This window comes from Lactuca sativa, chromosome 4, assembly GCF_002870075.4.
Source record: "Lactuca sativa cultivar Salinas chromosome 4, Lsat_Salinas_v11, whole genome shotgun sequence".
NCBI classification, from domain to species: domain Eukaryota; kingdom Viridiplantae; phylum Streptophyta; class Magnoliopsida; order Asterales; family Asteraceae; genus Lactuca; species Lactuca sativa.
The window spans coordinates 39167882-39191394 of NC_056626.2; the positions used below are offsets into that span (position 1 = coordinate 39167882).

The 23513-nt window shown below is 38.9% G+C and overlaps 1 protein-coding gene across 1 annotated transcript; it reads right to left on the bottom strand.

The window, feature by feature from the left end:
• Positions 1 to 1631: 1631 nt before the first annotated feature.
• Positions 1632 to 10136, bottom strand: LOC128133408 (uncharacterized). Its single transcript, XM_052770830.1, has 2 exons — positions 9952 to 10136; positions 1632 to 2328 (listed from the first exon to the last, which is right to left on the bottom strand). Exons 1-2 carry the CDS (start codon positions 10134 to 10136, stop codon positions 1632 to 1634), a joined length of 882 nt encoding a protein of 293 aa, XP_052626790.1.
• Positions 10137 to 23513: the final 13377 nt, after the last annotated feature.

Genomic DNA, 23513 nt, shown 5'->3' on the forward strand with positions numbered 1-23513 from the left:
TGCTCAGGACCCCAACGAAACGCCACTGACTTCTTAGTCAATCGAGTGAGCGATACTACTATCTTGGAAAAATCCTTAATGAATCTCCTGTAATACCCTGCCAAACCTAGGAAACTCCGAATCTCAGATAGAGACCTCGGGACCTCCCACTGCATCACGGCCTCTATCTTGGCCGGATCTATAAGTATACTCTTCTGGTTGATGAGGTGTCCAAGGAATAGCACCTCGCGCAACCATAACTCACACTTGGAGAACTTCTCGAAAAGTTTCTCCATCCTCAGTGTCTCTAGCACCTCTCTCAGGTGCTCCTTGTGCTGCTCCTGAGTCTTGGAATAAACCAAGATGTCGTCGATGAATACTATCATAGACCGGTCCAACATCGGTCTGCACACGCGGTTCATTAGATCCGTGAACGCGGCTAAAGCGTTGGTGAGTCCAAAAGGCATCACCACGAACTCATAATGACCATAGCGGGTCCTAAAAGCGGTCTTCTGAACATCCTCATCCCTGACCCACATCTGGTGGTATCCGGATCGTAGATCAATCTTGGAAAATCAAGATGCCCCCTGAAGCTGGTCGAATAGATCATCTGTCCTTAGGAGTGGGTAACGGTTCTTCACCGTTACCTTATTCAGCTCCCGGTAATCTATACACGTGCGGTGCGACCCGCTCTTCTTTCTCACAAACAGGATTGGGGCTCCCCAGGGTGAACTGCTCGGCCTAATAAAACCCTTGTCTAGCAGCTCCTGCAGCTGCATAGACAGCTCTTGCATCTCTGGAGGAGCCAAATGATACGGTGCCTTTGCTATCAGAGCCGCACCAGGGACCAGGTCAATCTGGAACTCTACCTGTCTCTCAGAAGGTATCCCAGGCAAATTCTCCAGGAATACATCTGGGTACTCACGTACCATCGGTACATCATCAATCGTCGCCTTACCCTTCTCCCGGGCATCCATAACATAGGCGACGTACCCCATGCAACCCTGCTGAAAGTAATGCCTCGCTCTCGCTGCGGAGCAAATAATTGGTCCGCGTTGTGGCCTTTAGCCTTGAATCACTAACTCTCCCCCACTAGGAGTGCGAATCCTCACTAACTATAGCTTGCAATCAATCACTGCCTCGTTGGGGATCAGCCAATCCATACCTACTATAACTTTATTCCCTCGCAGGGGAATAGGAACCAAGTCTACTAAGAACTGCTCATCAAACAACTGTAGTGTACATCCTCTGTGAACTCTCGTGATCCTGATGGTCTTGTCATTAGCTATTTCCACATCAATAGGGAAATCCAGCTCCCCGGGAGCTTTGCTAAATCGCTTGCTAAGCGCGAGCGACACAAATGATCGGGTAGCCCCCGAATCAAACAATACTAGAGCTGAGATGTCGTTCACTAGGAATGATCCTATAGACAAACACATAACCATAAGCAATAAACAATAATAATAAAGAGTTGATGGAGAAGATACATACCTGCAACCATATCGGGAGTCGACCAAGCCTCCTTGGCTGTCAACTGGAATGCTCTGCTTTTCGCCACTGATGTCTCGGCGCCGACCCTTTCGGCCGTCTGTAATCCTCAGGGTAGCAGGAGCGGGTCCCACCACCTGTCCTGCTGATGCTAAACTCGAACACTAGGAATTCTTGTGTCCTCTCTGATTGCAATGGAAGCAAATCAGATCAGATGCTGAGGTGGGAGACATAGTAGTAGTAGCTATACAATCCTTGCTCATGTGCCCAGTCCGACCACACTTGTAGCAGCCGGAACTCCCTGCCTTGCACATTCCATCGTGCAACCTCTCACACTTGCCACACCGAATGTGGCTCTGCTTTCCCCTAGGTTTGTGATCGGATACCTTGGGATTTTTGCCCGAATTCCCTGACCCAGATACTACCTCTGGCTTCCTCTTCCTCTCCGTCTCTAAATCGATCTCCTTCTCACGAGCCATCGCAATCATTTCATCCAGCGTTTTACATCTGGAACGGCTCACAAACTGTCTGATATCACTCCTTAACATCTCATGGTAACGATCCTTCTTCATTTCCTCCTCTTCCGCGTACTGAGGAATGAGGAGAGCCCTCTCCCTGAACTTGGCGGTAATCTCCGCCACCGTCTCTGTTGTCTGTTGGAGATCTTGGAACTCCCTAGAAAGCTGTTGCACCTCAATAATAGGTGCAAACTCGGCTCTGAACCTGGTCGTGAAATCCATCCAGGTCATAGCATCAAGAGCTGCATCATCCCCGATGACACGTCCGACCTCCTCCCACCAATCACGTGCGCTGCCCTTCAAAAGACAGGATGCAAGTCGGACCTTGTCCCACTCGAGACATCTGCTAGTGTTGAAAGCGTTGGCCACATCAGCTAACCATCTGGTACTCGCAATGGGGTCTCGGACCCCCTAGTAATCGGGAGCTCCACAGGCTTTGAACTCCCTGAAGGTGAGCGTGCGCGACCCAATCATGGCCGCCACCTCAGCGCGAAACATTCCCAATCTCTCATCCATGAGCTCCAGAATACCTTCCTTGATCGAACCAAAGATCACAAGAGTCTGCTCGAGAATAGTGCGTGTGATCTCTGAGGAAAGAAACTCCCTAGTCTACTCATCTAGCCACTCGGCCCCCGAGCTCGAGCCTGATCCCTCACACGAACTGCCAACTGTCGGTCTAGGGCGTAGCACCACCATTCTGAAAACACATAGCGATAATTGTTAGAAATACTGATATATCTAGAGGGATCACATCTACTACAAGTTCCCTGGCCTTGTCTCAGCCTTCCTTGATTCAAGTACGGATCCCCTGGCCCATATTACCTTCTACATCTATTCGTACTTTATTCAAGAACTGCCTTGACTCCTCCAAGTCCCTTCTACTGCTACTCTCATCCTAGGTTTGCCCTAGGGTAATCACCAACTCTCTCTCTCCTCCATCAGCTGCATAAGAAGTCCCTTCTTTCCCTAACTAGCTCGCGAATACTATTACATATTACACAGACTAGATAATTTTTCGAATGAGAGATTCTACTCTACAACGGTTGGACTCAAACAAGAGCTGCGAAATAGAGCTAGACTTAACCTTTTGAAATTATTTAGTCCTTACAATATGTAACTTAACATATTCGTTTACTAGTTAGTGAAAGACAACTAGAACTCCTAAAAGCACAAAGCAAGTAGCATTCGGGCATTGAGTTCACATAATCAAGCATATACTACTCAGACTATCATCCTAAATAATATGTACTAGCATGCAGTTCTCATAGAGCTGAACACATATAACAGGCACATAAGGCATCCTTCCTAGATCCTTAGTCCTAATCTAGAATACTGTTCTAATAAAGTTGATAATCATAACAAAGCATAAACTTGTATGGGTAATTTGGGAGTACTTACTTGAGCTCGGCTGATCGCATGCACCACACCCTTTTCTCTTTTTCAAAAACTCTTTTCTTTTTAACTTTCTTTTTACTTTTCTAAAACTATTTCTCTTTTGAAAACTTGTACCACTTCCTTAGTTTGAGTTCAGACACACTCGGAAGTGCGCCCGAATCCCTCAAACTAAGGCTCTGATACCAACTTGAAACATCCTAAAAATACAAGCCAAAAAATTCGTTTGAAAAACATTACTAAAACCATAATATCCAAATATCATATAAGAAAACCGTAAGCCATGTGTCTCAAAATGTCATGAAATATGTCTCATATCAAAACTGATGTCAAGATCATGTCAAAAATATCAGAATCTAACTCCCAGGCTAAAACTGTGGTGTGTGCTATGCCATCATCCCGAGCCCTTCCCCTTGCTAGCTGAAGTACTTGAAACCAAAACTGAAACTGTAAGCACGAAGCTTAGTGAGCTCCCCCAAACTACCACATACCATACAATAACATATAAAGCACATACTGGGCCTTAACCACTGCTTCATACCGAAGTTCAAAACTGACTAGGGCCTCGCCCTATGCATCGGACCGAAGTCCGGAACTAACTAGGGCCTTGCCCCTGCATCGGACCGAAGTCTGGAACTGATTGGGGCCTTGCCCCTACATCGGACCGAATTCAGGAACTAAATAGGGCCTTGCCCTCTGCATCAAACCGAATTCCAGAACTGAATGGGGCCTTGCCCTTTGCATCAGACCGAAGTCTGGAACTAACTAGGGCCTCTTCCAATGCATCGGACCGAAGTCCGAAACTAACTTGGGCCTTGCTCACTGCATCGGACCGAAGTCTGGAACTGACTGGACATAGCATAACATAATCATGGCATATAACCATAACAGATATACTGCATACTGCATCGGACCATAGTCCAGAACACATAACACATAGAAATTCCTGAATCCCAAAGCCGTCAAGCATACTGAACTACTTCTCGACACCACCCCGACATCGGACCGCAGTCTGAAAACTAATGCTATCTAAGTGGGTCGGCATTGTGGCCATAGACCCGTTCCTACTAGAAGGAAACTCACCTCGTAAGACTGACTGCTGGAATGCTGAGCGGAAAATGCCTGACTGCTGCTCCGGTAACTCCCCGACTATAATTCCCATAAAGGCACTTACTCAAACACTGATACTAATCTTAGGGAAAAGTGACTATTTTACCCCTGGCCAAAGTCCTTATCCTGGTCAAAGTCAACTGCCAGTTGACCTGACTCGCCGAGTTGGGCCGCCAACTCGCCGAGTCCCTATCCTTTCTTCTATTCCCCAACCCGACTCTACTCGTCGAGTTTAGCAAAGACTCGACGAGTTCTCCTTCCATAATAACATCGAGTCAACTTTCATTTGACTCGCCGAGTTGTATGAACAACTCGTCGAGTCCTCCTGCATCATATGAACACGTCCAGTCTACGACTCACCGAGTTGTATGAAAAACACATTGAGTCTGATCTTTTGGGTAAGAAGATTGCCTTGGACTTGCCGAGTGTGTTGTTTCACTCGTCGAGTCCCATGATTTCCAGATTATGGCTATGTCTTAGTACGTCGAAACACTCCTTGGGGCCTTTCTAAACCTCTGCTAACACTCGACTAGGCTCCTTTGAACCACAACAGATTGGGGACTCAAGCCCCGGACTCGCCGAGTTGCAAGAACAACTCGTCAAGTTGGTCATTGTCCAAGTCTGAAACTCGATTTCTGCTGTACAACTCTCGTCCAAAAGGTAGATCTGGGCTTCTAAGGTCGATCTATCACGTAAAGTTATGAACTTTACGTGCATGCATGGAAGTATAAGCTTTAAGGACCCAGAAAGAGGTCCAAAGAGGTGCATGGGCTAATATTGTCATAAGGCTTGCATCTTTGTGCCCCCCCCCCTATAAATTCTGTTTCAGAGTTAGTTTATTTGACTTTATTATTCCATACACAATTTCGAACCAACGTTCCAGAGATATTTTGAATCCAATATATCACAACTGCTTTCTTCTAGCGGTGAAGAGATTTACTTATAATATGTAAGTTTATAATTATATGTATTTACTGTAGATTATATGTTAACATTGATATAATCTATGCAATTATATGGTTTTTATTTGTTTTTCAGTCATTTTAGTGGTTTAAAGGTATTTATATGATTAGATTATTTATATATGTATGCCACATCAAAAATCTTTCAAATATACTCATTTGGAACGAATTCGCAATCCGTAAAACACCTCCGAAATACTAAGACCTCATTCAGAATATGGCGAACAGTTCCACAATATAGATTCATATTTTTATTATCTGGAATCCTTGTACGGAAAAGAAATCCAGAATTATGATCCAGAATAGTCACTACTAGAAAAACGTTATTTTTCTAGGGAAGGTTGCTATGTAACATATTTTCATTGTTAATCTGCAATGGATCGTGCTATGGAATGTCGTTCCATAGCAATGTTGCTACCACATTGTCTACGAATTTTATTTCTGGTAGCGAGAGTGGGAGTTGCTAGGGAAAATGCTACCGACTCCATATCCGTTGGTATTATGCTACCGATAGCTCTATGGAACAAAAATTCGTAGCAATTTTCCAACGACATTTGTTACCAAATCATTTTCCGTTGTACTGCTACTATGGAATTCATCATTGTGGTTAATATGCAACAAAGTTTGTGACGGAAACCAAATGCATAGCTAATCATTTTACGTTGTACTGCTATGGAAGTACCATTCGTAGGTATTTGCTAGGAAATTCTGCTATGGAATATGATTTTGTTTGCTTGTTTTGCTATTGAACAAAATGCATAGCTAATTTGTGACGACATTTATTGGGATGTTGTATGCTTAATTAATTTTGTTATACTATGGATGAATTATTATTACGATCATTGGAGTTTGTAAGATATGGTTTGAATGAAATGTTTTTGAATTGGTAATATGTGACATAAACTAATGGCTAAAAAATGTAAAAATGAATAGATATTGTTGGCAAGCAGACTCGAGCTTAAGTTTATGCTAGAAAAGGGCGCGGTTAAGACAGTTGTGCTAATGATTTTTGTTATATGTTGTAATTTCTGAATTTATGTCCTATTTTGAATTCCTTTTCTAATTTTTTAATTTGTGTTATAGCATTTCAGTTATGAATAGGGCAAGACTTGATATCACTAACCCACATGGTGTAGTTCTGTCTCTATAGGCAATTCAACCTTTTATTACCTTTTTAATTCGTTGCATTTTAACAATTTTATTTGTTTTTTTTATTCCATTATTTACCTAAATGTTTGCATATTTGAATATTTTGTTTCAGGATGTTGATCTTGAAGAAGAACCTGATGACAATGATGTGTTTTTAAATAATATTGAAGTTCTTTGAAGCACCACATTATTCAAGAGCTATGTTTACCGAAGCTTATTGATGATATAAGGGGAATTGGATAGCATGAATACATACGAATAGTATAATGCACTTTTATTTTCACAAATTTGAAGAAATACAGTATAATGCACTTTTATTTTCACAAATTTGAAGAAATACAGTTCCGTTTTATGTTATTGTCACATTATTTTAAGAAATTTAGTACCGTTTTATGTTATCGTGGTAGTCATTTTTTAGCATGAATTAAGTAATCAAAATGAATTTTTATATTATTTTTTTCGTGTTTTTCATTTTTGAAGCATGATTTAGTTAAATTAAAGACATGTTCATCATTTACATGAGCTCTCAATTCATACATCTTCTTTCTATACCACTTGTTTGGGAGTTGTGGTTTAATCCAATGAAAAAACTTACAATTTATGTCTTCATTATTATAGTTTGTGCAGCCAATGAACCTCCGACTAGGATTTTTAATGTCCATGTTGTCCACATTCCAATCGGATCTCCACATTCGCACAGTGTCACGTTACTGCTTAAAGACGACAACATCGATCTGCCCTAATTTCTCTTCTTTTGCGTGTTGGTTTTTGAATGAGTGTTGGAAGGCCCACTTTATGCAAATAAATTCCATAATATGACATTATAGTGTAAAGTACTTTACAAAAAATTAATTCCTAGAAACTTAGCTAGACTTTCTTCCATAGCAAAACAAGCAACAAAAATCAAATTCCACAACAGAATTCTTTAGCAAATAGCTACGAATGCAACATCTATAGCAAAGCAATTATGGAATTTTATTCTGTTGAAAAATTATGTTGCATATTAACCATGATAATTAATTCCATAGTAGCAGTACAATGAAAAATGTTTTCGTAAAGATATCATTGCAAAATTGCTACGAATGTTTTTTCCATAAAAATATCCGTAGCATAATACCATTGAATTTGGATACGGTAACAGTTTCCGTAGCAAGTCCCATCATCGCTACCGGAAATGAACTCCATAGATAATGTGGTAGCAACTTCGCTATGGAACAACATTCCATAGCATGATCTGTTGCTGAATGACAATGAAAATACGTTCCATAGCGCCCTTTCATAGCAAAATCATGTTTTTCTTGTAGTGCAGGAGTGAAAACATAAGGACCAGTTTGGGAAGGTGCCATTGATGAATGTTTGAGAGCTCGAAGAACTGAGTACAGAGAGAAAACTCTAGGAAGAGGATAGCAATAGTGAAAATTGGGAATAGTTAGTATTCAAAATCCTTTTATAGGTTGGATATTCCAGGTCGGGTCGAAGAAAGTAATGATCACACCTGAAGACGAAAAGGTTGCATTTAATGCATTGCCAAAAACAACATCCTAAACAACTATAGCACACAAAAGATGGGACGTTCGTTTGTTTCAATAGAGAAAACCGTCGTTTCAGTTTTGATTTGTAATGCAATTTATTGGAACGTGTGCCAAAGCACATTTATTGAGAATTAAAGGATATTCATCAAGAAAAATTATCGTTAATATATAGATGAGAAAATGTTTTGGATTAAAATATTTAATGAAAACCTTAAAACTCTTTTACAACTGAGGATCTCAGAAAAATTGGATTCCGAGATGAGATGTCATAAGATATGTCGGAAAGAATATGAACACATAATTACTAGATAATATAGGGTTCAAGATGGCACAGTCTTAAGCTGAATTTTAGAGCTAAAAAAGCATTAAGATCTTAGAGGACTAGTTCAAAATGATTGAGATTCCGAGAACTCAAGGAACAGAGCCCGAAAGAAGATAAGAGATGAACTCACATTACCGTTTCGGATTTGAATTCCGAGATGAACTTTATAATGCACTTGATTTTGACATAAAATATGAGATGAGATGATTGCATGTACACCATTGTAACTATATCATTTAGATGATTCAAGAGATGAGGAAAGATGAACAACTTAAAAACTAGAAGAATATGTTAGACGAAAATACACATATGATGATCCTATATTGTTATCGAGAGGGAACGATTCCGAGGCGAAATGAATTTTACTTTATTATTTTACATTCTAATGTTTCCATCAGAGACTACAAGCCTATTGGAAGAATTGTGGATTAGGCATCATCATTCTCATTTTTTTTAGAAACCCAATAAATTTGGTTTTTTCTAATGCCTTGGTAAAGACATCAATAATTTCATCATCATATGGAACAAAAATGAGTTTGATGTTTCCTTTTAAAACATGAAATGTAATGAAATGGTACCGAATATCGATGTGCTTGGTCATGGATTGCTGATTTGGATTATGAGAAATTGCAATTGCACATTGAGGTTCATAATTGATTGGAATCTATTGAAATTGATAACCATAGTCCAGAAGATGGGATATCATCCAAAGAACTAGTGAAATGCAACTTGCAGCAGTGATGTCTTTTGCTTCGGCTATTGAGAGAGAAATACATTTATGTTTCCTGGGTGAGCGACTAACCAATCTTCCACCAAAATATTATCAACCTTCGGAAGTAATTTTTCAATCCAGTTGAAGACCTCCATAGTTTGATTCGAAATATGGCTGAAGAAGGAAACTTTCATTTCCCGGATACCAAATTCTAAGGTTCTTTGTTCCTTTGAGATAGTAGAATACTTGCATGACAGCCACAACATGAGACATCTTCGGATTAACCTGAAATGTAGCACACAAGCATGTAGAGAACATGATGTGTGGACGATTTGTAGTAAGGTATAGTAGCGATCCAATCATTCCCCTATACTTCTTCAGATTAACAACAGCACCTGATGGGTCCGAGAAGATCTAGTGTCCGAAACCCATGAGAACCCTTGCGAAGGCACAATTATCCATTGAATATTTTTTTAGAAGCTCGGAAATGTATTTATCTTGATAAATAGAGATTCCTCTATTGGTTTTCTTGAACTGGATTCCAAGGAAAAAACCTAATTCACGATTCATCATCATTTGGAATCGACTAACCATTAATATGGCGAAATTAGCAACCATCGTTGAATCCATAGATTCAAAGAATTATGTTGTTAACATATATTTGGACTAACATGAGAAGGTTTCCATTTGATCTTTGGAATAAGGTAGGATCAAGAACTCATTTTTGAACTTTGTATCAATAATTTGGATATGAAAGATTTACAAAACCAGGGGCTGTTGAAAATACACTTCATTATCCAGTTCATTGTTGAGAAAGGCACTTTTAATGTCCATTTGAGCTGCATAGGCGAGAAAGATTCGGATGGCTTCAAGACGAGCAACAGGGGAAAAAGTCTCGTCGTAATTGATTCCTTTGATATGACTAAATCCGTTGGCCACCAATCTCTCTTTGTTGCTGATTATACACACCATTGAGCTTGTTTCGAAAGACCCATCTTGTGCTAACAATAAGGGATCCTCAGGAGGAGGGACAAGAGTCCACACTTGATTTTTGTCAAATTATGCAAACTATTCATGCATGGTTGTAATCCAATCTTCATGTTCTAAAACTTCCTTGATGGATTTTGGTTCAACCATTAATATGAATGCCGAGAAGTGACACTCATTTTGGATGTTGGTAGCATATCGAGTTTGAACGCCAGCTTTGAGATTTCTAATGACTTGATTTGGAGGATGTTCTTTTGTCCAAATGTGTAATCTCAGAAGTACTTGTGCAGTGGACGATCCGATATCAACAATGGGGTTGTGTTTCTCCTCCTGAACAATTTGAATTTGAGGATGATGCTCCCCCTGAACATCTGAACCAGATATTTCAACGAATTGATCTATTGCATCTTGAAATCTATCAACATTTGATTCGAGGGTTGGATGACTATTCTCCCCCTCAACTTGAGAAAGTTGAAACAAATCATAATCAAATGGAGGAAAGGTGGGTGTTGGACCAGAGACATTTTGAGAATTCGGAGCATCAGTTGATGAGGATGGTCTTGATCGAGATAACAAGTCAAGAGCAATTTCTAATGGTTCAAATATGCTTTCAAAGTCGGCTTCATGGATGATTTGGGAATTCGGAGACCCATCAGGTGGAGCATCGGACTCCATGATATGAGTTGTAACATGAGTTGGACTTGAGTTTTGAACAAAAATATCATTAAAAATGACATCAAAGATTTCTTCAATTTCACAACTTTGACGATTTAGAACTCTATAGACTCTGGATTTAGATGAGTATTCCAAAAAGATTGATTCCTCGGCTTTGGGTTGAAACTTGGTGAGTTGATCACGGTTGTTTTTGATAAAGCATCTGCATACGAAAACGTGTAAGAACGAGATACTCGGTGTGCAACCATCCATGGCTTCAAACAGTGTCATGTTAAGACAATGTTTAATGATTCTTCGGTTTTAAGTGAAACATGCAGTAGACACAACTTCAATCCAAAGATAGAGATGAAGGTTTTGCAAAGTTCAACATCGATCGAGCGACTTCAACGAGAGTTCCATTTCTTCTTTCAACCACACAGTTTTGTTGAGGAGTGTAGGGAGCATAAAAATTGTGGTCGATGCCTTTTCGGAGAGGGATTTCTCAATGGTGACATTGGTGAATTCAGAGCCATTTTCACTTCAGATTCTTCTAACAACGAATTTCACAAGAACTTTAATTCTTTTAATGAAGTTAATAAGTTCGGAGGTTGTTTCGGATTTTAGCCTGAGGAAGAAGACCTAGGAGAACCTTGTGTAGTCATTAACTATTACAAGAATGTACTTTTTTGATGTAGAATTGCTACAGCAAATGGTCCTCAAAGATCAATATGAAGAAGTTCTATTGGTTCTAAAATTGACTTCTCACATTTACATGCACTACAGAGATGATCATTTTTGAATTTCAGTAGTGGTAGACCTCAGACCGTTTCACTAGAAACAAGATCATTCATGTATCGGAAATTGAGATGAGGGAGCCTCTGATGCTGTAGCTAACTAACATCAGGAACGACGTTTGAAAGAAGACAAGGTTGAGGCTTTCTGATGATCATGTTGATGTCTAATGGATACATCTTCTTGATGCGATCTGATTTGATTAGACATTCTTTCCGTTCTTCTGTCATAACGTAGCTATGCTTTTTGTAGAATTCGACTCTTGGATTTGCATCCATGAGTTGAGCTACACTAATTAGGTTATCCTTGAGATCATCCACATATGCCACATTGGAGACAAAGAAATTGCCATTGGTCCAAATGCCATAAGCTTGAATTTTTGAATTTGAAATGTTGCCATATGTCGTAACCAATGTCAGAAGTGAGCTTTAGATAACGTAGAAAGTCTTTCTGCCCAGTGACTGGAAAATTAGTGAGTTTTGGAGTTTTTAGGCTCCGAGTTACACTTAGGGACTTTGGCATGGGCTTTGGACTTGGATTGTGACTTTTGAGCAGTTGGCAACTCGGAGGGCTTATTCTGAGATTATTTTGGAAAGAAGTAGAATGTCAAGCTCTTTTCATTTATCCAAAAATCGTATTCAACTAAAGGTAGTTTGGATACTAGTTTTCTCAGACCATTAATTTTTCGAGATGTTGTAGGAATCACTGTGTTCACAAATGTTACAGATTTGTTTTCATCCCTTTTTACTTTCCACTCAAACTTTTGTTTTGAATCTCTTAAGGATTTCTGAATAACAATATTCTTAGCAACCTGTTCTTTGCTTGTTGCTTTAGAAGGCACGTATGGTTTCAGAAATTGTTTCGGTTTTAAAATTATGCCATCGTATTTAGCGATAAGCACAGAAGAAATTGTCCAAGGAGAGTCAATTTTCATAGAAGGAGTCTCAACAATGACCTTTTTTGGATTATTATATATAGAATTGTTTTGAACAACCAAACTAGGAGTATTATATGGCCTCTTAAGAATCTTAATAGGCATAAACGTATTGTGGTTCCTAGTAGCAGGAGTAACTGTTCGAGACACTTTTTTTTTTCAGACCTCTCAATGAATCTGGAATCTTGCCTAGACCTAATTTCTTTCTTAAGAGCACTCTTAGCTGTGGTCTTTGGGTGAAAATTTTCTTTCTTGTTCAGCCAAGGTTTCTCCAAGAGTCAGATGATGACTTGGAAGTTTATCCAGATGATGGATTGTTGAACTTAGGCTTAATTGGCACTAGAAATGATTTTGAAATCACATCAGAGTTAAAAATATAAGAGTAAGATGAATCATCACATATAATTTCTTCCTCTACGTCACTATCAAATGACGCCAAAATGAAGTTGGATTTGTCAGATTCATGTCAAGTTGTCTCGGGAATTATTTCCTCAACAACACAATTTTTGGGAGGGCCGAAGTTTGGAATCTGAACTCCAGTACATTTGGTGTCAGGGAATGAATCTGAAGGATGATTCAAGTCCGCGAATAACAGAGGCAGAAGAGGCGTGCAATCAGGACACTTAATAATGATAGGTTGGAACTCAAGAATTAAATATTAGAACTAGTCTGAAGTCTCAGGAAGGTGCAACAATGGTGAAACAGGGGTATCCGAATGAGTATGGTTCAGAATGTCTCCCATAAACGTTAGATTTTGAAGTTCCTTCAAGGGACGGGCAACAAGTTTCAGAAACTCACTTTCGAGGCCTGGTGCTTTGGACCATGGGTGACGAATATTATGTGTCGTCTGTTCGTTTTCTTCTAGAATATCAATAGAGTTATGCAAAACATAAATTTTGGCATTAAGACGTTTGTTATCAGAAACTAAGAAATTGCTTTCACAAAAAATGATTTCACATTTATCTCTTACAATGATACATTCAACTTTAGACATTACAAGCTCTCTCTAGTGATTATATCTTAAGCTTGTGATATTCAAAGCGTAATCTAAGACGAGTCAGTTTACTATTTAGCCTCTCACTAACTTCTATGGCAGACTCATAGGCTCTATGCATAACTGTCATATCTGATTCGATCTGAGTTAGATATGGCTCACAAATAGATAAATCAAAATTATTATCAGTGATCATGAATTTTACGTTCTAGATGATGCTTCTGTCCGGTGGATCGTTTGTTGCCATGTAGCAAAAGTTTGGGTCAACATTGTCATCGTCTTCCTCTGAACCTGAAGACCAGTAGCCTTCATCACACGCGATCGATTGTTTTGCCATATGACACATGTTCCTTCCAGATCTCCCTTCATCCTCATCTCCAGAAGACCAGTACCCATCAACATTTCTTGAAATTGTGGTAAAAAAAAGCTTTTTCACTCTCTGCCAGCTCTTGGGCTTTGCGAGCATAGTATGAAAAATCTTTTACCTTTGGCTTTTAAGAGGTTTCAGACAAACAGTCTTTTGCAAATTGGTTACCGAGACCACATTGATGACAAACTATCTTGGGTCTAATTGATTTCAGAATTTCTTAAGATTCTGAAGTGTGATTTGGGATGTTGGTTTGGTATGCGGGTGGGTTTTCTAAAGGTTTAGGAAATGTTTAAGGATTACTTTAATAAGGGGCTTGAAATCAGTTTTGATAAGGTTTATGACTAGGATTCCAGGGATGTTTGTACTTCACTCAAGATCTGATACCAATTGAAAGTGCAAGACTTAGTGCATGGACAAGGTTTGAAAACTCAAACCTTGAATTAACTTAAGATCAATGTATGCTACTAATATTTTGGTCCAACCAAGTTTGGTAAACTAGTCTTGTCTTGAAATATAGAGATCAATAAATTATTCAACAAAATATTTAAGTAAAATAAAGTGAGTGTGAACAAAGTAAAAACACCTGAAGAACAAAGAGAATGACGGAGAAAGAAATTTGACTTGAAAGATATTGAGTATGTGATGTGTAAAGAATATTGCTTCTTTAAGGTTACAATGCATGGATAAATCATTTCCTTAAATAGCATAGGAGAGACAATAAAACAAAATACAAGACTTGGATAGAGAATGTAAATCTGATAAGTCAGAAAAGCTGACACACACGATTTACTCGATTTTTCCCCATGAACTGTACAATCAATAAAAATGACAAGGAGCATTAAATGCTTGTATGGACTCTATAACATCAAAAAGTAGGAATGTCTCAGATGAGTCCTTATCTCAGAAGAAGCTTGACTTTGAAATTCTTTACATTGAATGCACTGGACTTCGGATCTGATTTGGCTTCGAATTGCTAGAGGTTCACTTTTATGTATCAACAGAATGTTTCAGTGGTTTTACAAAGAAGGATGCCCCTGAAGTGCAAGGACATCAGTTTCTTTACCGTGCGTTAAAAACTGAGGAATCTTCATGTACCTATACATATGATCGATTTAGGTGCATCCATAAACATTTTACCATATTTTGTTTATAAATCAATTGGTATAGGATCATTTAGCAACACCAGTGTCGTCATTCAAATTGCTGACCCGTCAATAGTACACCACAAAGGTGTACTAGAGAACGTGTTAGTGCATGTAAATGAACTTGTTTTTCAAGCTAATTTCCATGTTCTAGATATGCGAGATGATGACTCACCAAATTCAAGTTTCATACTTCTTGGTAGACCTTTTCTAAAAACTGCACAAACTAAAACTAATGTCTACGATGGTACTTTATCTATGGAATTTGATGGGGAATTCATTAACTTGAATATTTATGAAGCCATGAGGTATCCTTCGGATATGCATTCTCTTAAATTTGAGGATGTCATTCAGTCCTTGAATGAAGATTGTTTTAATTTGTCCATTCATTATGCTTTGAAGTTAGTTTTTTGACATATTTTGGATAGGGACAAAACCAAGGAACTTGCAAGGGTGTTCAATATAGAAGAATAGATGTTGGAAATTGTTAATATTGTGGATGAAAAGAAACACTCAGGGTTTGATGAAAGGAAATCCAAGTTTCCGACCACCAATGCCAAACTCCTTCCATTGGTGATTCAACCGCCCAAGTTGGAATTGAAGACTCTCCCAGACCATTTAAAGTATTCATATCTTGGGGAGGAAAACAATTTACTGGTAATCATTTCCAATAATTTGTCAAGGAAAGAAGAGGAGTTAATCAGTTTGCTAAAAAAATACAAGAAGGAAATTAGGTGGATAATTGCAGATATAAAAGGATTGAGCCCTTCCTTGTGTATGCACAAGATCTTGATGGAGGAACACTTCAAGCCCACAAGGGAGGCACAATGGAGATTGAACCCTCCTATGATGGAGTATTGAAGAAAAAAGTCATGAAGCTTTTGAACCCTCCTATGATGTAATTTACTCAATCTTTGACAGTAAATGGGTTAGTCCCGTTCAAGTGGTCCCAAAGAAAGACGGAGTCACTATTGTGAAAAAATCCGAAGGGGAAATGGTTCTCGTTCGTGTGCAAAATGGTTGAAGGGTTTGTAACAATTACCGGAAGATAAATTCTTCTACAAGAACAGACCATTTCCTTTTGTCATTTATTGACCAAATGGTAGAGAGATTGGCAGGTAAATCTCACTAATGGTTTTTAGATGGTTTCTTAGGCTTTCAACAAATTCCGGTAGCCTTGGAAGATCAAGATAAGACGATCTTCACTTGTCCCTTTGGTACATTTGCTTATATGTGTATACACTTTGGTCTATGTAATGCACCTGCAACATTTCAGAGATGCACGGTGAGTATTTTTCCGAATATGTTAAAAATATCAACGAAGTCATCATCGATGATTTCATAGATTTTGGAGAATCCTTTGATGCATGTTTAAACAATCTAACAAAATTTTTGTAAAGGTGCACTGACACGGATCTTGTGCTTAACTATGAAAATGTCATTTCATGGTGGAAAAATAATTGATTTTTGGTTATATTGTGTCCCAAAAGGCTTGGAAGTTGGCATGGAAAAGATAGATATTATAAAGAATCTTCCTTACCCAAAAAATGTTCGGGAAGTACGTTTGTTTCTTGGTCATGTAGGTTTCTATGAACGCTTTATCAAGGATTTATCAAAGGTCACGGTTCCAATGTGCCAATTCTTCCAAAAAGATGTTGAATTTGAGTTTACTCAATTGTTAAAGGAGGCCTTTGATCATTTGAAGGACCTACTCACCTCCTTCCCATCATCCAACCACATAATTGGAATCTTCCATTTGACTATATGATGCAAGCAGCATGACTGTTGGAGTGGTGTTGGGCTAAAAAGTGGATCGAGCGCATCATGTCATCTATTATGAAACCAAAACTTTAGAAGGTGCACAATGCTACTACATCACCATAGAAAAATAATTTCTTGCCATTGTCTTTGTGTTAGAGAAGTTCCGACAATTCCTTCTCGGGACCAAAGTGATCATCTATTTGAACCATGCAGCTATCAATCACTTACTAACCAAGAAGGGTTCAAAGCTGAGGTTTATAGAATGGATGTTACTTTTGGAAGAGTTCGATATAGAGATAACATAAAAGAGTAGGAAGGAGAATTTAGTAAAGGACCATTTGACTCGTATTGTCTCGCTCGAAGACCCGAAACCTATCTATGAAACCTTCCCAGATGAGCACTTGTTTGCAACTCAAGTGGATCCTTGGTGTTAATTACATTGTTACCAACCAGTTTCCTCCAGAGTCTACAAGGTGGAAAAAGGAAAAGATAAAGAAAAAAGTGAAGAGGTACGTTTGGGACGAACGCTATCTTTGGAAATACTATGTGGATCAAGTGATTCGAAGGTGTGCGGAGCAACATAAGGTACTATCCATTTTGAATTTTTGTTACACCGAAGCATGAGGATGACATTTTGGTCCTTAAAGGATTGTAAGAAAATTCCTCGATAGTGGTTTCTATAGGTCTAATATTTTTCGTGACTCATATACCTTTTGTGCTTGTTGTGAGAGGTGTCAAAAATTTAGATCTCTCACTTCAAGGAACTAAATTCCCATTACCCCAATTCTTGTTTGTGAGATATATGATGTGTGGTGTATAGAATTCATGGGAACATTTCCACCCTCGTTTTCTTATATTTTGTTTACAGTGGACTATGTGTCCAAGTGGGTGGAGGCGAAAGCCACCCGAACTACTGATTCAAAATTTTTTGTTGATTTTGTTAGGTCTCAAATATTTTCCAGGTTTGGTACACCAAAAGCACTTATTAGTGACCGAGGGACACACTTTTGTGATAACACTCTTGAGGCTGTTTTCAAGAAGTACAAAGTCACACATTAAGTTTCAACAACCTACCACCTACAAACAAATGGTCAAGCACAAGTTTGTAATCATCAAATCAATGGGATATTAGAGAAAACTGACAATCCAATTGGGAAAGATTGGAGTGTGAGACTCGAAGACACGCTATGGGGATATCAAACTGCTTTCAAAACACCGATTGGTATGTCTCCATATCGGTTGGTTTTGGGGAAACCATGTAGATTGCTCGTAGAGTTAGAGCACAAATCCTATTTGGTGGTCAAGAGTTCATACATGAGTTTAGAAGAGAAAGTTGGAGCTGCAAGAACTAGAAGAGATGTTGAATGATGCTTATGAAAATGAGGCGATTTACAAAACAAAGGAAAAGGATTATCATGATAAACTGATCTCAAGGAAGATATTCAAGAAAGGTCAAAAGGTTCTTCTATACCTTTATAGGTTGAAACTAATTTCCAGAAAGCTAAGGTCTCCATGGGTTGGTCCTTTCGTGGCCGCAAATGTCTTTGACCATGGGCCATAGAAATTACAAGCCCTCAAACCGGAAAAAATTTCAAAAGTGATTGGTCATAGTTTAAAGCCTTTATATGAAGGATTTCAAGTGGAAAAATGAAGAGGTTGCGATGTTGGAGACCCACACATATCAAGAATGATGAATCTATAGGGGCCACATTGAGCCAATGACATTAAAAATGGGCGGCTAACCGAGAGGCAACCCGAGGGTATTTTCATCAATTTTCCATTTTTCAAATTCCTTTATTTTTAATTATTCCAAATGAATTTTCAACACTATATAAAATTATCAATGAGTTTTAAAAAGAAAAAAATGAATTTTGAAAGTTGAAGGGTGCTGGAATCAAAAAACACAACTTGAGCATAGAACCTTGTACACAACTCATGTCTTGTTTGAACCCATTCCACATGGAGTCGTGTCAAAAAGGTTAGCAAAAAATTTGAAAATCTGCAAAGGGCACGACCCGTGTCATTTTGCTTTGGATTGACAAGGGGCCATGTTGAATGTGTAGTAAGGTTTTTTAAAAGAAAAACAAATCAGGTTTGCCCATTTTCACATAACACCTCCTGTTTCCAACTCGCTTTTCTCTCTACCTTTCTCCCCCAAAACTGATTTCACTAAAAAACCTACCTTAGATTCCTTAATTTTAAGTGAAATCTTCACCCAAGGTATGATATTTCTTGTTCTTAACTTCATCTTCTCCAAACTGAAGCTTCATTTTGGACCTTCCATGGCTATTTTAGGTTTTTCATTAAAACCTTAGGTCCAAAAATCTTATACTAATGGTGTTAATTTGATTAATTTTTTGTGTAGGATAAGCTTGGGGAGGTTGAAGGAGGAATCTAAAACAAGGAAATCACACATTAGTGGAACATTAGGTTAAAATTAGTCACTCATTGTCTATTACCTTTGTGCAAATCAACTCCATGGTTCCAAAAAAGCAAATTTGAGTCCCTTCTAACTCGAATCATGAAGGTATTGAATTTGCGAGTGACTTTCAAAGGACCAAATTTGATTCTCTCTTCCAAAGAGACTATGGAACTCAAAATATACGGGTATAGATGCCCTTCACCGCCTCCATATGGAGGAAAGTGTTTGAATTCTATTTTGAAACATCGGTTGGGAAAGACTTCCTAAATATGTATACCCGACTTTAGAAATGCCCACAGTTGAATTTGTCGACACTCGATTATGAGAATGAAGTCCTATGTTTCCACCTATGCAACCAAAGTTTTCAAATCTTTGCAGACCAAATTAGTGCCTACCTTAATGCCCCGATCGAAAACACTTTTCTCCCGAGCTTCAAACGTATCGAGAGATACAATGCATCAACTTTTTGTCTTTGAATTTTTAGCAAAGAACGTTATGAATCAAAATCTTTAACAGCTTCTCGCATCCTTCACCCCATCCACCATGTTTCTCACCACTTACTTGCCTCAATCTTTTTCCTATGACCTGAGCGTAACACCGTGACCACACAAGAGTTTAGGTTATTGTATTCAATGATTCACAATCTAACAACCAAACCTCACCTAGGTGCTTTGATATGCGAAAGACTCTTCCACACGAGCCAATTAAAATTAGGATTAATTCAATGTGCAGGATTGGTCTCTCTCATTGCATATTCTGATCCAATTAGTCTCAACCCTCATGTGTACACACGAATTTCCATCAACAAATTAATTATCCTTGTCACTTATAATTCCATGCACATGTTGAAGCAGCAGGAAGATGGATTTCTTTGGAACATCAATCATGATACATCCACCAATTGTCTTATCAATGGCGAGTCCATCCATTACCTTCAGTTTTCCGTCCCAACCGAGCATATTGATTAGACTTTCTTGGAATTCATGGTGGACAAAGAGGAGAGTTCGAGTGAAGCTAAGGAAGGAGAAGCAAATGAAGAGTAGGAACCGATGCACCAGGACCCACCTCACTTGGGTCATACCGAGTCATCTATTGGGACGACACCGTTTGACTACCTGCCTTACCACCAGATGTACATGGATCATTTTGATGATAATCACCATGATTACACCAGCCTTCATATCACTGTTCAGTCTGTGAGTACGCATGTTGATGCTCTCACCACTAACTTTCAAGGGTTAAACACGCGTTTTGGGGAATTCGTTACCGACTATAATACTAGGGATAATGGCATGCCAAATGCATTGATGACATCTTCGGGGATTTCGAAGAGGTACGCCACTGGACCCATCACTACCTCAGATATTAGCCGCCCCCTTGCGAGTAAATCATCCATCCCCTCTCCAAGCATCGAGGATGATGCTTATTTTTTTGCTTGGGGAGGGGTATAAGGTATTTCATGTTGCATGGTGTTGTATAAAAAAATTTAAAAAAAAAATCTTATTTTCATCATAGAAATATCCAAAAAGATTTGTTTTCTTTTCTTTTGTAATGTATCATTTTCACAACCAAAAATTTTCATTTTATTTAAGTAAAGCTTCCATTTATAAATCCATTTTGAAGAAAATCGTTTATTACAAATACATTTATTGAAAATTAGAGTATTATTAAAGCGTGAAATCTTCATTGTTACTGATGAATGTGTACAGTCATGCCTTCGCATTCCCATGACAAGTGATGATACCTAAAACAATAAACAACTGAGTAAGCACAAAGCTTAGAAAGTTTCCCCCAAAATACCCTATACGATAAACATACAAGCAAGCATCGGGTCCGCTCAGCCATCAGAATGGAATACCCAGGGTTTGTTGGCCTACCGCCTCAATCTAACCGCTCCTCTCGAGCCTCCGTGCCTTCAGCTTACAGCCAGCCCGCACCAGGTATCTTGGCCTACAACACAAATTAGGACCACGTCAACCTAATACCACCATATATCAACATATAAAAAATAGAAGATCAAGTAGGCACATAATATAGGCAAACATCAATCATACAACTCATTACCTCCTACTAGTCCTCTCACAACATACTGTCCTGCTGTAACGCCCGTGTTTCTGGGCTTGCCATTTTTAGCAATGTAATAGTCTAGGTTAACCTTTGTAACCCCAATTTGAAATAATAAAAATGTATTATTTGTGAATTATGTGAATTATGTGTTTATTTTCTTAATTTTTATAATTTAATGAATTAAGAATAAAATAAGCGTCAAAATTAAAGTGTGAGATAAGCCCGATATCTTTGCATAAAGTTGTAGTGGTTGAAACAAGGATTCCGGAGATATAAGGAATGCCAAAATCCGAGTTATAACGAAGAAGTTATGACCTGTCGAAGTTTCGCGACAGAACCCGCACGACGCCGAGTGACGTAAAATATGAATTTAAGATAGAGCGATATTTAGCCTTAGCGATCTAAACGAAAGTCGTAGATTTCGTTAAACCGAGAGCGTGCATAAAAGGAATGCCCAAATCTGACTTCGTATGAGGAAGTTATGATTTTTCTAAGTTTCGACTTAGCAGTATGCAGCCCGAATACTCGATTTGAGATCGAGCGGTTTTTAGCCGAAACAATCTAAACGAGAATCGAAGATCTCGTGTTAGTAGCGAAACGATGAAAAGATAGGCGAGAACGGACGTCGGACGAAGAAGTTATGATTTTATAACGAAGTTTTCCTGTCCGGGCTTTCTAAAAATAAATAATAAAAAATAAAGTCAAAATTAGGCGACGGAGTCTAAATGAAAGTTATAGAGTATGGCCTGACCTTCGCGTGGATATAAAGAACGTCGAAAACGGAGCTCGTATGCGAAAGTTACGCAATTTAGAAGTTCGACGAGTCAATTACGCCCCGCGTAATTTGAGTACGCCCAACGTACTCAGTCGGATGCAAGTTGCCTGACCAATACTCGAGTGCCACAGATCGACGCATGCAGTGACGTCAAAGTACGCCCCGCGTAACCAAGTTACGCCCAGCGTACTGAGTACACCCTGCGTAATTTGAGATTACGCCCCGCGTAATCCCAAACCCTCAGCCTATAAATAGAACTCGAAATCAGCCATTTTCTCTTGTTCAAACTCTTCCCTCTCTCTAAGTTTTGCCTCGATTTGCGTGCCAATCATATCCCAAAGCCCCGGTATCATTCCCGAGCCCCGAAGCAAGATCCGAAGCCCCGAGGATCCCGAAGAGCGTTATTCCCGAGCCGAAGCTCTGCCCGCGAGGAGTTCGATTTTGGTGGAGATCTTCCAGATCTATCGAAGTATACTACTTCTGCAAGCCGTAGTGCTGCCCGATCATCTTCCGATCAGGTGAGTGTATAGTCCCTTTCAATACACGATGTTATACAAGTAATCGTTGAATGTATTCAAGAATACGGGAAGTGAGTGTGCAGTCATTTTCATTTCAACGCAATATTATGAAGTATTTAATATAAAATACGTGCTACGTGTATATATTTTGTGGTTATATGTGTGAATGTATATTCACTCTCTTCTATCTCATAGATCTGATATATTCTCTATGAAATACGTGTTATGTGTGTATGCCTCATCTGTTATGTGGAATATGTATTGATTAAAGCATGCTATACATGTTTTTAAACAGTGTATAAAAATGTATATTTTTATCTACTAATATGTTGGGTAGAACATGGGTAGATAATTGATGTGTAACAAACAGATGAGAGGCATCGGTGTTATTGGTGTTATTCTAGTCATTCAGCAGAGTATGGATGACGACCACGGACTATTCTAGACTGTCCTGTGGAACACTAGCAGGCTCATTACCTGTAGGTGTTGTGAACGACGTGTTCATCGGTGTACTCTATCCCCCACATGGTTGCCTTTAGTGCACTTATTGTTGAGGAAGCCCCTCTGCAGTAATGTCCGTCCCGATGAAAATCCTGAATTAGGTTCCTTATAATAGAAGTTATTTTAGGGACGTAAAGTGAGGATAACGAGAATGGGTAATCGGGTTTTACTGTGGATTGGTGAAATTAAATATAATTATTTATTGTGGGTTGAAAACCCTATATGCTCACCAGGCTCCCAAGCCTGACCCACCCAGTTTATTTGTATTACAGGAAGTGGCGCAAGAGCTTAAGATGGGCGAATCATCAAGTTGTTTTGTTTACAAGTCTGTATATGTATATATTTGTTGAATGACTTGTAATGTTATCGTTTATGCTTTATAATCTGTATCGGAACATGACATCCCGACTTTTGATTATGAAATGAAATCAT

Excerpts from the sequence above, each read along its gene's own strand:
- LOC128133408 (XM_052770830.1), bottom strand. The coding sequence starts at position 10,136 with ATGGTGTGTATAATCAGCAACAAAGAGAGATTGGTGGCCAACGGATTT. Across the intron at positions 2,329-9,951 it reads AATGAACTGGATAATGAAGT|ATGTCTCGAGTGGGACAAGG; the intron begins GTATTTTCAACA and ends CAACACTAGCAG.